At 37.0% G+C, this 15,573-nt stretch overlaps 1 protein-coding gene across 5 annotated transcripts in view; it reads left to right on the top strand.

Moving 5' to 3' along the window:
* Positions 1 to 15,573, top strand: part of XRN1 (5'-3' exoribonuclease 1) — a 101,470-nt gene that overhangs the window by 57,426 nt on the left and 28,471 nt on the right. For all 5 annotated transcript variants that reach the window (XR_003006390.1, XM_024769041.1, XM_024769039.1 and 2 more), the window contains 5 exons: positions 460 to 549; positions 940 to 1,075; positions 11,148 to 11,204; positions 11,344 to 11,476; positions 14,048 to 14,117. Coding sequence is in view for 4 of the 5 variants with exons in the window: in XM_024769041.1 (XP_024624809.1) it covers positions 460 to 549; positions 940 to 1,075; positions 11,148 to 11,204; positions 11,344 to 11,476; positions 14,048 to 14,117 (486 nt within the window). In the remaining variant the exon portion in view is untranslated. The remainder of the gene's footprint in view (positions 1 to 459; positions 550 to 939; positions 1,076 to 11,147; positions 11,205 to 11,343; positions 11,477 to 14,047; positions 14,118 to 15,573) is intronic.

Here is a 15,573-nt window from a genome sequence, read left to right as displayed (position 1 = left end):
TTGAAAGTACTACAGTACACTGTTAGAGAACAGTGGAATTTTGAGGAATATCCGAAGAAACTTTTAATGGATTTTCATTTGCTCTTTTGTGGTGTGCTCTAGCTTTATTGTGAAAACTAGAAAATGAACCTGTACACATTATTTTTGTCCATTTATCACCTGTCATTATAGTCTAAGAGGGATAGAGTCAGTAATTGAATCATCATAGTTTCAATTATAAAAATTTCAATTATAAAAATCATAGTTTAATTATACTTAAGAATTGAATCATTTCTCCCTCATCTTTTTTTGAGGACCTATGAATACTATCAATCTTTTGGTCTCTATCCCTTATATGTGTACATAATTAGTCCTCAGTATATTTAATATATCCCCTTAAGATCCAGAAATTTGATAGGAAGTTTATATGAAATTAGCCATATTTTTAAAAGCAGTATTTTTGTTTGTTTGTTCGGCTAGAGCTCCAGAACTGTTTAGTTATATAGCCAAAAATAGCCAAGAGGATGTGTTCTATGAAGACGACATTTGGCCTGGAGAAAATGAGAACGGGTAAGCAAAATTTATGAGATTTATTGCCACATAGTTCAACTTAGTGGTTCTACTGAAGGGTAGTAGTTAGTTTATCAAGAATTTATATTACTCTTGGGGGGAGGGTTTTGTATTGTTTTGTTCTTGCTTTAAGATCTTAATATAATTTTTTATTTCATTTATATCAGTAAAGTACTTTTAAACTAATTTTTGTGTTTCTTTATAATTACTGAGAAATAACATGTCCATGTTTATATCGGATTCATAATTAGCCCCAATTAAGTGGTGTGATTGATTATATATTTGATATCTTTTTATAATTCATAGCCCTCAGAAAGTTCATATCAGGCCTTTTATATAAACCCTCAGAAAGTTTCAATTAATGTGAAAAAATTATTGTTTTTAATATAGTGCTGAGAAAGTTCAAGAAATTATTACTTGGCTAAAGGGACATCCTGTCAGTACTTTGTCTCGTTCTTCTTGTGATTTACAAATTCTGGATGCAGCTATTGTTGAGAAAATTGAAGAAGAAGTTGAAAAGTGCAAGGTACTAATTTTCAATAACGAAGATTACTGATGAGATTTGAAGTTAAATGAACTACATGTCATCTACAAATAATTTATTTGTATTTCAATCAGATAAAACATATACTTAGTGATTCTAAATTATGTCAAAATATTCTGTAATTTAAAAAAATATTCCAGCCTTTTCCAGTGTCCATTAAGTTTGTCTAAATAAATATAAATGCACATCTTTTTTCTTTTGGCCGTACCCTGTGGCATGTGGGATCTTAGTTCCCTGACCAGGGATCGAACCCATGCCCCTTTCATTGGGAGCATGGAGTCTTAACCACTGGAACACCAGGGAAGTCCCTAAAGCCATAGCATTTAAATTTTATGTCCTTGTAGTGTTTCTAATTTTAAGAATTAATATTTTCTGAGTCTAGTCAATAGAAAGTTTGTGATTGAGAAATAAGGTTAATTCCCTATTCTTTCCTATTCTAAGTTCTTTAAAAGATACAGTTCATCTTTTTATAGAACATAAAAATTATATTTATTTCACTTTTATTTCCCACTGATAAACTCATTCAATTACTAAGTATTTTTGAAATCCCACTTAAACTATCCTTTATGTCTTGATTTTAAAAAGCAGTAACCTGTGTAGGCTTAACTGTTGTATCTGTTTTGATTCCCAATCTTGATGCAATAGAAAATGGGTTAATTTTATTCCTTTTTTTAACTTACAATTTTATTTTTCATATATTTGCCTTTTTATTAAAATGATGTTGCTTTCCTAACACAGTGCTCTCTTGTTTGAACTAATAGCAGAGTAAGTTAAGAACTGGTCTCTCACGTCATTTTCCCCCATCCCTCTTTCAGTACTTAAAACCTTAGGCAAGATAGTTAACCTTTCCATGCCTCCATTTCCTGATTGGTAAAATAAGAATAAAATAGTCCTCATATAGTCCTCAAAAGAATTAACTGAGTTAATACATATAAACTCCTAATAATGCCTAGCTATTATTAATGCCTAATAATACTTAGCTATTATTATTTGAATTCTCTTATCACATGCTCAAGAGCTATGAATTCGGTCTGGAAAATCACCACTAGATGACTCTTTAAGAAAAAATGTAAGGCTCAGAGCCAAGAGTTTGATATTTTGAAAGGTTAATGATATTCAGCTGAGGATAGAAAGCCTGCATTTCTTTTTAATTGTCTTTCAATGTAAAGTCTATTTGTCCAGTATGGTTTTTGAAATGAGTTTTCCACTTAACAAAAGTTTATAGCTTTAAGCCCTCAAATTTTATTTGAACCCATTTGGATGCAGAGCTTTCTAAAATGTTTTACACATTCTCCCCTTACTTTGCAAACTGAAGATACACATACAAAGTTGTAGTCTATTATTTTGATTACAACATTTTAAAAATGTATGTACATATAGATAAGACAGGACTTTTTTATTAAACCTGTTAATGAGTCAAGGAGGAGCAGTTATGAGTGACTTTTTTTTTTTCCCTTTTCAGTGTTATAATGTTATTAGGGTAATAAAGAAAAGAAGGAGAAAAAACTAAAAAATGAACATAACATTCTGAATATAATTTAAACTTTTCTTTTTAATGCAGGGTCATCATTAAAAGTATTCCTAGTTTTCTTATTGACAGTGGTTCCCAAACTCAGCTAATTATCAAAATTACTGGAGGAGCTTTTTAAAAAACATGCATTCTGGACTCTACCCTCAGAGCAGTACTTCTTGAACTTTGCAAATGAATCACTGGGGGATCTTGATAAAATACAGATTCTGATTCAGTAGCTCTAGGATGAGCAGCTCTTGATATTCTGCATTTCTAGCAAGCTCCCAGGTGATCACACTTTCAGTAGTCATTCCCCAGAGCTTCTCATTTTAGTAGCTGTGGGTTGGGGCCTATAGTGAAAATGCCCTAAGTCTATTAATTTGCCTAATGAGTCAGGTTTGAATGCCATATTTTCTAATCAATGCTGTAATTATAGTAATAATGCCTAGGGATGTGTTAGATCATATGGATTGTTTTTTCATTTGCAATCCTCCAGGCACAGTTCTTGTGTCTGCTTTTTTAAATTACTTTAAATCTTTTCTCATATTCTTTTTTCTTGCTATTGTCAGTAGGCACCAGTTGTACTCTATCAGTACTTCTAGTCTGCTATGCCCTGGAAACATAGACACCTTGTCAGTAAGACCTTCACTTTTCACCCTATTTAAAATTTCAGTCTCTCCCCACACTGCTGATCCCCCTTCTCTGCTTTATATTCCTCTATGCTTTTTATCTTCAAACATGCTATTTTTTTCCCCTTAGTTCGTTTCTTGTATGTCTCCTGCAACTAGAATAGAAGAACAGTTCACTGTTCTATCTCCAGTATGTAAATCAATAAATGGCACATAAATAGAACTCAGTAAATATTTATTGATAGATAGAAATGAAATATCTCTATAATAAAAGAAAATAGACTCTGTTTAAAGGCTGGAGCATTTTACAGTATATAAATACAAGAACTCTATAGTACATGGACTCTGTAGCTTAGGGCTGTTTTGTGCCCTTTTGTACTTATGTCCATAAGCTATAGTCTAAAAATAGGTGACTATCATTACAAGTAAACTGCTGCCATTTTTCCTATCAGGTAAGAATTCACTTTTTGAAAATATTTAATGTAAATCGTAGTAATGGATTGCAATGGTTATAAAGTATTCTCACTTTTTTTTTTACACAGTATATTTTTCCCTGTTAATTTTTTTTAATAGATCTTTATTGGAGTATAATTGCTTCACAATACTATGTTAGTTTCTGTTGTACACCAAAGTGAATCAGCCATATGCATACATATGTCCCCATATCCCCTCCCTCTTGAGCCTCCCTCCCATCCTCCCTATTCCACCCCTCTAGGTCATCGGAAAGCACCGAGCTGATCTCCCTGTGCTATGCTGCTGCTTCCCACTATCTAACTATTTTACATTCGGTAGTGTATATATTGTCAATGGTACTCTCACTTCACCCCAGCTTCCCCCACACCCTGTGTCCTCAAGTCCATTCTCTATGTCTACATCTGTATTCCTGCCCTGCAACTGGGTTCATCCGTACCATTTTTTTTTTCCTAGATTCCATATATATGTGTTAGCATACGGTATTTGTTTTTCTCTTTCTGACTTACTTCACTCTATTGACAGACTCTGGGTCCATCCACCTCACTACAAATAACTCAATTTTGTTTCTTTTTATGGCTGAGTAATATTCCATTGTATACATGGGTCACATCTGTTCTTTTATAAAGTGAAAGGTTTTTTGTTTTTTTTTTTTATATTTTATTTTTGGCTGCATTGGGTCTCTGTTGGGATCGTATCCACTGCATCGGCAGGTGGACTCTCAACCACTGTGCCACCAGGGAAGCCCTCTATTTTTAGTTCTTTAAGGAACGTCCATATGGTTCTCCATAGTGGTTGTATCAGTGTACATTCCCACCAACAGTGCAGGAGGGTTCCCTTTTCACCACACCCTTTCCAGCATTTATTGTTTCTACATTTTTTGATAACTGCCATTCTGACTGGTGTGACGTGATACCTCGTTGTAGTTTTGATTTGCATCTCTCTAATAATTAGTGATGTTGAGCATCTTTTCACGTGGCTCTTGGCCATCTGTATGTCTTCCTTGGTGAAATGTGTGTTTAGGTCTTCTGCCCATTTTTTAATTGGATTGTTTGTTTTTTTGATATTGAGCTCCATGAGCTGTTTGTATATTTTGGACATTAATCCTTTGTCTGTTGTTTCATTTGCAAGTATTTTCTCCCATTCTGAGGGTTGTCTTTTTGTCTTGTTTATGGTTTGCTTTGCTGTGCAAAAGCTTTTAAGTTTAATTAAGTCCCATTTACTTATTTTTGTTTTTATTTCCGTTACTCAAGGAGGTGGATCAAAAGAGATCTTGCTGTGGTTTATATCAAAGCGTATTTTTCCTACGTTTTCCTCTAAGAGTTTTATATTGTCTGGTCTTACATTTAGGTCTTTAATCCATTTGGAGTTTATTTTTGTGTATGGGGTTAGGGAGTGTTGTAGTCTAGTTCTTTTATATGTAGCTATGCAGTTTTCCCAGCACCACTTATTGAAGAGGCTATTTTTTCTCCATTGAATGTTTTTGCCTCCTTGTCATAAATTAGGTGACCATATGTGCGTGGGTTTATCTCTGGGCTTTCTATCCTGTACCATTGCTCTGTATTTCTGTTTTTGTACCAGTACCATATTGTCTTGATTACTGTACCTTTGTGGTATATAGTTTGAGGTCAGGGAGCCTGATTCCTCGAACTCTGTTTTTCTTTCTCAAGATTGCTTTGGCTATTCGCGGTCTTTTGTGTTTCCATACGAATTGTAAAATTCTCTGTTCTAATTCTGTGAAGAATGCCATTGGTAGTTTGATAGGGATTGCACTAAATCTGTAGATAGCTTTGGGTAGTATAGTTATTTTCACAATATTGATTCTTGCAATCCAAGAACATGGTATATTTCTCCATCTATTTGTGTCATCTTTGATTTCTTTCATCAGTGTTTTATAGTTTTCTGAGTACAAGTCTTACACCTCCTTAGGCAGGTTTATTCCTAGGTATTTTATTCTTTTTGTTGTGATGGTAAATTGTATTGTTTCCTTAATTTCTCTTTCTGATTTTTTGTTGGTGTATAGGAATGCTAGAGATTTCTGTGCATTAATTTTGTATCCTGCAACCTTACCAAATTCATTGATTAGTTCTAGTAGTTTTCTGGTGGCATCATTAGGATTTTCTATGTATAGTATCATGTCATCTGCAAACAATGACAGTTTGACTTCTTCTTTTCCAATTTGTATTCTTTTTATTTCTTTTTCTTCTCTGATTGCCGTGGCTGAGATTTCCAAAAGTGTGTTGAATAAGAGTGGCGAGAGTGGACATCCTTGTCTTGTTCCTGATCTTAGTGGAAATGCTTTCAGTTTTTCACCATTGAGCATGATGCTTGCTGTGGGTTTGTCATATATGGCCTTTATTATGTTGAGGTAGGTTCCCTCTTTGCCAATTTTCTGGAGAGTTTTTATCATAAATCGGTGTTGAATTTTGTCAAAAGCTTTTTCTGCATCTGTTGAGATGATCATATGGTTTTTATTCCTTAATTTGTTAATGTGGTGTACCACATTGACTGATTTGCGTATATTGAAGAATCCTTGCATCCCTAGGATAAATCCCACTTGACCATGGTGTATGATCCTTTTAATGTGTTGTTGAATTCTGTTTGCTAGTATTTTGTTCAGGATTTTTGCATCTATGTTCATCAGTGTATTCATCTATAATTTTCTTTTTTTGTGATATGTTTTTCTGGTATTGATATCAGGGTGATGGTGGCTTCGTAGAATGAATTTGGGAGTGTTTCTCCCTCTGCAATTTTTTGGAAGAGTTTGAGAAGGATCGATGTTAGCTCTTCTCTAAATGTTTGATGGAATTTGCCTGTGAAGCCATCTGGTCCTGGACTTTTGTTTGTTGGAAGATTTTTAATTAGGGTTTCAATTTCAGTGCTTGTGATTGGTCTGTTTATATTTTCTAATTCTTCCTGGTTTAGTCTTGGAAAATTGTACCTTTCCAAGAATTTGTCCATTTCTTCATGGTTGTCCATTTTATTGGCATATAGTTGTTTGTAGTAGTCTCTTATAATCCTTTGTATTTCTGCGGTGTCAGTTTTGATTTCTCCCTTTGCATTTCTAATTTTACTGATTTGTATCCTCTCCCTTTTTTTCTTGATGAGTCTGGCTAAGGGTTTATCAATTTTGTTTATCTTCTCAAAGAACGAACTTTTAGTTTTATTGATCTTTGCTATTGTTTTCTTCATTTCTATTTCATTTATTTCTGCTCAGATTTTTATGATTTCTTTCCTTCTACTGACTTTGGGTTTTCTTTATTCTTCTTTCTGTAATTGTTTTCAGTGTAAGTTTAGATTGTTTATTTGAGATTTTTCTTGTTTCTTGAGGTGAGATTGAATTGCTATAAACTTCCCCCTTGGAACTGCTTTTGCTGCATCCCATAGGTTTTGGGTCATCGTGTTTTCCTTGTCATTTGTTTCTATGTATTTTTTTATTTCTTCTTTGATTTCTTCAGTGATCTCTTGGTTATTTAGTAATGCACTGCTTAGCCTCCATGTATTTGTGTTTTTTACAGTTTTTATTCCTGTAATTGATTTCCAGTCTCATAACGTTGTGGTCAGAAAAGACGCTTGATATGATTTCAGTTTTCTTAAATTTTCCGGGGCTTGATTTGTGACCCAAGATGTGATCTATCCTGGAGAATGTTCCATGTGCACTTGAGAAGAAAGTGTATTCTGCCACTTATGGGTGGAATGCTCTATAAATATCAATTAAATCTACCTGGTCTATTGTGTTATTGAAAGCTTCTGTTTCCTTATTTATTTTCTGTTTGGATGATCTTTCCATTGGTGTAAGCGAGGTGTTAAAGTCCCCTACTATTGTGTTACTGTCGATTTCTCCTTTTGTGGTTGTTAGCATTTGTCTTATGTATTGAGGTGCTCCTATGTTGGGTGCATAAACATTTTTTTTTTACTTTATTTTATTTTTGGCTGCGTTGGGTCTTCGTTGCCGTTAGCGGGCTCACTCTAGTTGCGGCGAGCGAGTGCTACTCTTTGTTGTGGTGCATGGGCTTCTCATTACACTGGCTTCTCTTGCTGTGGAGCACAGGCTCTAGGCTTGCGGGCTAAGTAATTGTGGCACATGGGCTCAGTAGTTGTGGCTCACGGGCTCTAGAGTGCAGGCTCAGTACTTGTGGTGCACGGGCTTAGTTGCTTCACGGCATGTGGAATCTTCCCGGGCCAGGGCTCTAACCCGTGTCCCCTGCACTGGCAGGCGGATTCTTAACCACTGTGCCATGAGGGAAGCCCCATAAACATTTATAATTGTTATATCTTCTTGGATTGATCCTTTTATCATTATGTAGTGTCCCTCCTTATCTCTTGTAACAGTCTTTATTTTAAAGTCTGTTTTATCAGACACAAGTATTGGTACTCCAACTGTCTTTTGATTTCCATTTGCATGGATATCTTTTTCCATCCCTTCACTTTCAGTCTGTATGTGTCCCTAGGTCTGAAGTGGGTCTCTTGTAGACAGCATATATATGGGTCTTGTTTTGGTATCTATTCAGCCAGTCTGTGTCTTTTGGTTGGGGCATTTAATCCATTTACATTCAAGGTTATTATCAATATGTATATTCCTATTACCATTTTCTTAATTGCTTTGGGTTTGTTTTTGTGGGTCTTTTTCTTCTCTTGTGTTTTCCACCTAGATGGTTTTTCTCTTTCATCACTTTAAGTATATCTTGCCACTCCCTTCTGGCCTGCAGAGTTTCTGCTGAAAAATCAGCTGATAACCTTATGGGGATTTCTTTTTATGTTATTTTTTGTTTTTCCCTTGCTGCTTTTAATACTTTTTCTTTGAATTTAATTTTTGTTACTTTGATTAGTATGTATGTGTCTTGGTGTGTTATTCCTAGGGTTTATCCTGTATGAAATTCTCTTTGCTTCCTGGGCTTGGGTGACTGTTTCCTTTCCCACGTTAGGGAAGTTTTCGACTATAATCTCTTCAAATATTTTCTCAGACCCTTTCTTTTTCTCTTCTTCTTCTGGGATCCCTATAGTTCGATTGTTGGTGGATTTAGTGTTGTTCCAGAGGTTTCTGAGATTGTCTTCAATTCTTTTCATTCTTTTTTCTTTATTCTGCTCCTCGGCAGTTATTTCCACCATTTTGTCTTCCAGCTCACCTATTTGTTCTTCTGTCTCAGTTATTCTGTTACTGATTCCTTCTAGTGTATTCTTCATTTCAGTTATTGTGTTGTTCATCTCTGTTTGTTTGTTCTTTAGTCCTTCTAGATCTTTGTTAAACATTTCTTGTATTTTCTCAATCCATGCCTCCATTCTGGTTCTGAGCTTCTGGATCATCTTTACTCTCATTACTCTGAATTCTTTTTCAGCTAAATTGCCTATTTCCTCTTCATTTATTTGGTCTTGTAGGTTTTTACCTTGCTCTTACGTCTGTGACATATGTTTTTGCCGTCTCTCTCTCTCTTTTTTTGTTTTTTTTTTTTTTTTACTGAGCAGGATTGTGTTCCTGGTTGTTTGGCCTGAGGCTTCCAACACTGGAGTTTGTAGGCTGTTGGGTAGAGCTGGGTCTTGGTGCTGAGATGAGGAACTCGTGAGACCTCACTCCAATGAATATTCGCTGGGGTCTAAGGTTCTCTGTTAGTCCAGTGGTTCCGTCACAGAACTCCCACCACAGGAGCTTCAGCCCGACCCCTGGCTCGTGAACCAAGATCCCACAAGCCAAATGGGTGGCAAAAAAAAAAGAGAGAGAGAACAATAACAAAGTAAAAGATAAAATTAGACTAGGAAGCTAACAGATATATTAGAAAGAATATAAAAATAAAAATATAGATGAATCAACAGCTGGAAGGTACAACAGTACAATTGTAAAAAGGAGGCGGAGGGAAAAGAGGGGAAAAAAAAGGCAGGGGTGGAGGCCTTGGCTGTGGAGGGCGGGGCCTAAGCAAGGGCAAGGTTTGGGCAGTGGGTGGGGCCTGTGCTCAGGATCCACAGGGCCCAGGGCCGGAAAAGGCCCTCAGGGCTGTGTGGGGTGGAGGGTGGGGCTTAGGCTCAAAGGAATAGGAGGGACCCAGGCGTACCCCCCACCCCTGGTCTCAGAGGGCAGGGGCCTCACCTGGGAGCCCAGCAGGCTCCCTGAGCCTGATTGGGAGGGGCAAACTCCCTCTGCTCCCCTCCCACTCCTCCTGGAGGGCCCCTCCCGCCTGCCTCGCCTGATCTCCCCAGCCTCCCTCCTGTGCCCCCACAGCCTGGAGGGGGCTTTGGAGAGCAGGGTCCAGCTTGGGAGCTCAGCAGGCTCCCTGTGCCCGCATGGGTGGGGCAAACAGCCTCTGCTCCTCTCCCATTACTCCCAGAGGGCCCGTCCCTCCTGCCTATCCTGCTCTCCCCAGCCTCCCTCCTATGCCTCTAGGACCCACGTGGCCTGAAGGAGGCATTGGTGGCGGGGGCTACCGGCCTGGGAGCTCAGCAGGCTCCCTGGGCCAGAGTGGGCCGGGTGATCGCCCTCTGCTCCTTTCCTGCTCCTCTTGGAGGGCCCCTCCTGCCTGCCTTTCCTGATCTCCCTGGCCTCAGGGGCACCCATCCTGTCAGACCTCCACTTCTCCTCCCCCCTGAGTTCCCCCACCTTGGGCGTCAGGGTCCCCCACCAGCGGCCGGCAGGCACCCTAGTTGTGGGGCGATGCTAACTTGGCATCTTCCCACACTGCCATCTTGACTCCTATTCTCACATTTTTATTAGGTAGAACAGGTAATATTATTTCCATCTTACAGATTGAAGGAAGCTGGTGCTTAAGTGTGAGGTCACAGAATTAACAAGTAGCAAATAGAGGAGAAAACTCTTCTTCTGGCATTTTTAGATAGTCAAAAATTTAAACACCAAAGCCAGTTTCCAAAAGCAAGGACTTTGTATCAATGTTACCTTAATTTTTATAAGTAGCCACAAAACCCAAAGTATTGACATAGATCAATACTTTATACCTGTTTTTCCTTTACTATTAATCTTTATTGACCATTATATACAATTCTTCTTAGGATAAAAAGGCATTTGAATAGGATAGCATTTACATAAAGTTCAAAACTGACAAGTATAATCTTTAGTGTTAGAAATAAGGTTACATTGGGGAGGGGTAGTAACTGGAAGACAATACAAGGGTTCCCTATTTTTAATTTCTTTTTTCAAGTTCTTTTATGTTGTGCTTAGTAGTGTTCTGTTTCTTGAACTGAGTGTGGATATACATACATATGCTCATACTATAAAAATTCGTCAGATTTTATACTTATAAGTTTGCATTTTTCTATATGTCTTATATATCAACAAAAAATTTTTACTTTAAAAAATGTAAGAATTTATTTATTCATCCTTGCTTGCATCTAAAGAAATTCACAAATCTTAAAATTACTCATTTCTTTTGGCTTTTTAACATTCAGGCATGTCCACATACTGAAAAATAATTTTAATATTTTCAAATTCTTCTTTCCTCAGCAAAGAAAGAATAATAAGAAGGTTCGAGTGACAGTGAAGCCCCATTTGCTATACAGAGTAAGTTTCCTGTCAGAGAATTCAAAATTGTTGTTTTTGCTTTGAAAGTATAGAAGGAACAAAATGTTTTCAATACATTAGTAGAAAAACTTCTTAAAATTAGAGTTAATAATAATAATTAGATCTTTCTTCTCTTCAGCCTTTAGAACAGCAACATGGAGTCATTCCTGATCGGGATGCAGAGTTTCGTCTCTTTGACCGAGTTGTAAATGTGAGAGAGAACTTTTCCGTTCCAGTTGGCCTTCGGGGCACCATCATAGGAATTAAAGGGGGTAATAACTCAATATTTGACGTGTCTCCAACTGCATTTATATTGTAGAGTGAAACACAAACTTGTGTGTCTTATACGTAAGCAGTAAGCAACTATAAATCAGGAGAAACACTAAATCCTTTTATGTTTTAGTTAAGTTTTTTCCAGCTTTAGGTTTTCAGAGAAAATTCTTCTTATCTTGTGTAATCATCTGGGAAGTGATTAAAACGTGGGGAATTTGAGGAATGGCTGCTGAAAATTTGGTAGCTTATGTGTAGCACATTAAAATTATCTAAAACCTTAGAATACATACTTGTGTTTTCATGAAACTAAGACAAACATTTCATCGGGCTTCATCTAACCTTGTTCAGGGCTTTACCTTAATTGTCATTGTAATCTCTTGATATCTGTGGAGAAATAAACAAACATGGTGCTTCAGCTTATTTGTGGTTAAAAGATTTGCATATTTATTTGAATTTTATGAATACAACTAGATATTGTATGTAAAACAGACCTACCAAGCTGTTGTATAACAATGTGCATATAGTTAACACTACAATACTATACATTTAAAAATGGTTACAATGATAAATTTTATATGTTTTTTACAAAAAAAGAAAAAGAAAGAAAAATGAGAGTATGGAAAGAAAAGGGAAGAATTAGCTAAGGATCTAAAAATGCCTCAAAGGGATGCCTGGAGCGAGTAGCTTTGCAGCATAGATTCCAAAAAAAGTCAACCCAACATGAAGCAGCAAATCAGGTACCTAGAGGTCAGAGCGCTGGCAGCCCTGTCCCTCCATATCCCAGGCACTCAGCCTTGGTCTCACTGCCAGAAAGAAGGAAGAGCAGACAGGCCATGAGCCTAAGAGAGCTGCTTATTTATTGCCAACAGTGTGCCCGGCACTTTTACACTTTACATTTAACCCTCCCAACCACCTGAGAGGGAGATATTATTTCCTCGCCTAAGAGTTTATGTGACTTGCCTGAATTTACACAAATAAGTGGCAGAGCTGGGATTTGAACTCTGTGCCCTGTTTCTTTTCTAACTTTGAGCAGTGGTTCTCCACATTTGCACATCTTCTTAGGGTCTGCCTCTAAAAAGAGAATTTTCTTCCCTGATTTTTCTTTGAATTTTTTTGGATACATTTCTGGTGCTGAAAATGGAGGCGGGAAGGTTAAGTAGGTTAAGCCCAGGCTAAGTATGTTAAGGGTCAGATGGGTGCAATGAAGCAACCCTCCTGCTGCTATCTGTTCAACCTTAGGCATTGGCAGTTCAAATGTTGAGCTTATTGGATTGTACTCTAATTAGATTGTCCTGAAAAAGCCTTAGGACTCTGATAACATAGAAGTTTCCTTTCTTCTGACAACCCCTGTCAGTAGTAGTGACCACTTGGAATTTTGTCTTGACAAAAATTTTAAAGCTACATCTACTCTGAGTGGAAAAAGCTCTGTCATTGATTAACCATGTCTGCCATGGACATGGAATATAAAGGGAAATATTTGTCTTACTGCCTTCAGCTGATAACCTCATCTCCATTGTCATCTCCACTAAAGGGGGTGAACAATCCTCTTGTCAATAACCTTTTGAGTAAGTGGCTTCTCCCTCAGACGGGAAACAGGAACTTAGAAAGTGGACCTTAAGCCTTCAGAGGAGAAACTCCTGCCTCCCATTGAGCCCCACTTTCTTGGGTTTAGATTTTAGGTAAAAGTGTCAGGTGAAAGGTACAGCCAGATGGGGGAGAATGAGTAAGCTCTGCAGGCCTGGTTTCATTTGGGCAATGAGGGACCAAGAATGAGGGAAACATCCCCCAACCCCTAACATAGTATCAGGTATGGTATTAGTGTTCTCCTGAGAAACAGAACCAATAGCATGGAAAGGGGTGGGGATAGAGATGGGGAGAGAGAGAGAGAGAGAGAGAGAGAGAGACAGTCAATTGTGAAGTTATGTGATAGACTCTATTATTAATTTGAGCTTAGAATTCAAATATTATTATAGTTAATTATTTCACTTTATCTTGGCATTTTAGTAAATTTAAACTTTCCAGTTATATCCCATCATCCTCTCTGCCAAAATTTATTCTTTTCTGTTCCTCCTTAAGTTTATTGCACCACAGTCTTTCTCACGTGTCTCATGTCTCAGTCATGCCATCCATTATCTACCAAGTCATCTCAGCCAGAACTTTGGAGTAGTCTTTGACATCTCTGTTCTTTTTGTCTACAAAGGTCACAAACTCCTGCCAGTTCTATCTAGTAGTATATCCGTTCTCTCCATTCTGTTCCTTTCATTACTGCCATGTCTTCAAATCTTCATTTCCTTTATCTGATTGTAAGACCTTCTAAACCGCAAATTCCAAAGTTATCTCTTACTAACTCTCTTTTTATGAATAATTTCCAACGTACACCAAAACAGAGAGAAAAATATAATTAATTCTCACAGCATCTAATTTAAAATAGTATTATTTTACTCTGTGAGCTTATTTTCTTTTCATTCACTCTCTGTATTGATAGTTGTAGTGCTTCTTATACCCCAAAAGCTTACATGCTGATTTTTCTTTTATCGTATGATTTTTCAGTCTCTCTCTTTTTTAAACAGCTAATAGAGAAGCTGATGTACTATTTGAAGTGTTATTTGATGAAGAATTTCCTGGAGGTTTAACAATAAGGTTTGTATTTCCAGATGATAATTATACTTTGTAAATATGCCCATGTGGCCAATAACTACATTACTTGTTTATTTGTCCACAATTTCAGTTCCTAGTATGTACAAGACATCATACTTGCTACCAGGAGTGTAACAGTGAATAAGACAGACATGGTTTCTACCCTCATGGAGCTTTCATTTTAGTAGGGGGGGGATACATTGAGTTGGCCAAAAAGTTCGCTCGGGTTTTTGGTAAGATGGTACCAAAAACCCGAACGAACTTTTTGGCCAACCCAATAATTAACTTACTACAATATTAATTTTTTAATTAAAATGTGACAAGTGCTGGGAAGAAGTATTTCAGGTGTCTGTAAGAGTGTGATCTGTCCTGAGAGTTCTAGAAAGGCTTTAAGCAGTGACGTTTAAAATGGGACATGAAGAATAGGTAACTGGAGGAAGAGTGACAAGTGGTCAGGAAGAAAGAATAGCATATGCAACAGAGGACATTTTCACTCATTTAAAAACTAAAAGAACGCAGGTGTGTCAACTTCAGCAACTGTGTAAGATTAGAGTAAGGGAGAAGAGCAAGGACCACACTGTGCAGGAACTGGTAAGCCACTTTCAGGACATGCTAAGGATCTTGGTATCATGGTCTTTATCATTAAAGTAATGTGAAGCCATCAAAATCAGAAATGTGACATGATCAGATTTGCATTTTTTTTATGGTTAAATAACTTGAGGAATAGAAATGTTCTTTGAATTGAGTGACATTTTTAGTCTTTGTCATTTGTTTTAGTGGAGTTGTGGGTGCTCAAGCTAGATTGGGTTGGTTTGAGGAGTGAATGGCAGGTGCAACAAGGGAGGCAAGAAACTGAGCTGCCCCTTGAGAAGTTTGACCATGAAGGGGAGAAAAGATAACTGGGGGTGAGGAGGTTTAAAGGAAGAGGATTGGATTGTTTGTTTTTAATTTAACATGGCGGAGACTTGTTCAAATCTATTTTGGGGAGCATTAATAGAAAGAAAGTTTAAAATTATAGGAAAAAGATCATGTTAGAATGAGAGGTGCCATGGAATATTAGAAAGTGTGGGCTCTTTCACTTAACCTTTGTGTTACCTTAGGTAGGTTAGTTAAAAGCATTCTGACCCTCAATTTCCTCATCTATAATGAAGATGTGCACTTCACTAGGTGATTGTGAGGGTTAAATGAAATCCTTTCCAGTTTTCCTTTCTCCCTTCTAAACACCAACTGGAAAACTGAACTGAAGTTAGCTTAGTTTCTTTTTCTCCTCTGTTTTGATGAGTGGTAATTAAAATAAAAAATTAATTACTATTATTTAGCCTATTTGCATAAAATCACAATCTTCAGTCCTTACAAGTAGTGATCACATTCAGAATACTATTATTGTTTTTCAACTTGAATGTGCCTATTACCCAAAGACTTTACTGTCTGCACTCTTTTTTTTTTTTTTTTTTTTTTT

The sequence above is a fragment of the Neophocaena asiaeorientalis genome, unplaced genomic scaffold (assembly GCF_003031525.2).
Source record: "Neophocaena asiaeorientalis asiaeorientalis breed wild unplaced genomic scaffold, Neophocaena_asiaeorientalis_V1.1 scaffold118, whole genome shotgun sequence".
Lineage (NCBI taxonomy): Eukaryota > Metazoa > Chordata > Mammalia > Artiodactyla > Phocoenidae > Neophocaena > Neophocaena asiaeorientalis.
The sequence above is the reverse complement of the archived record's forward strand: the minus strand, read 5'-3'. Positions and strand labels throughout refer to the sequence as shown.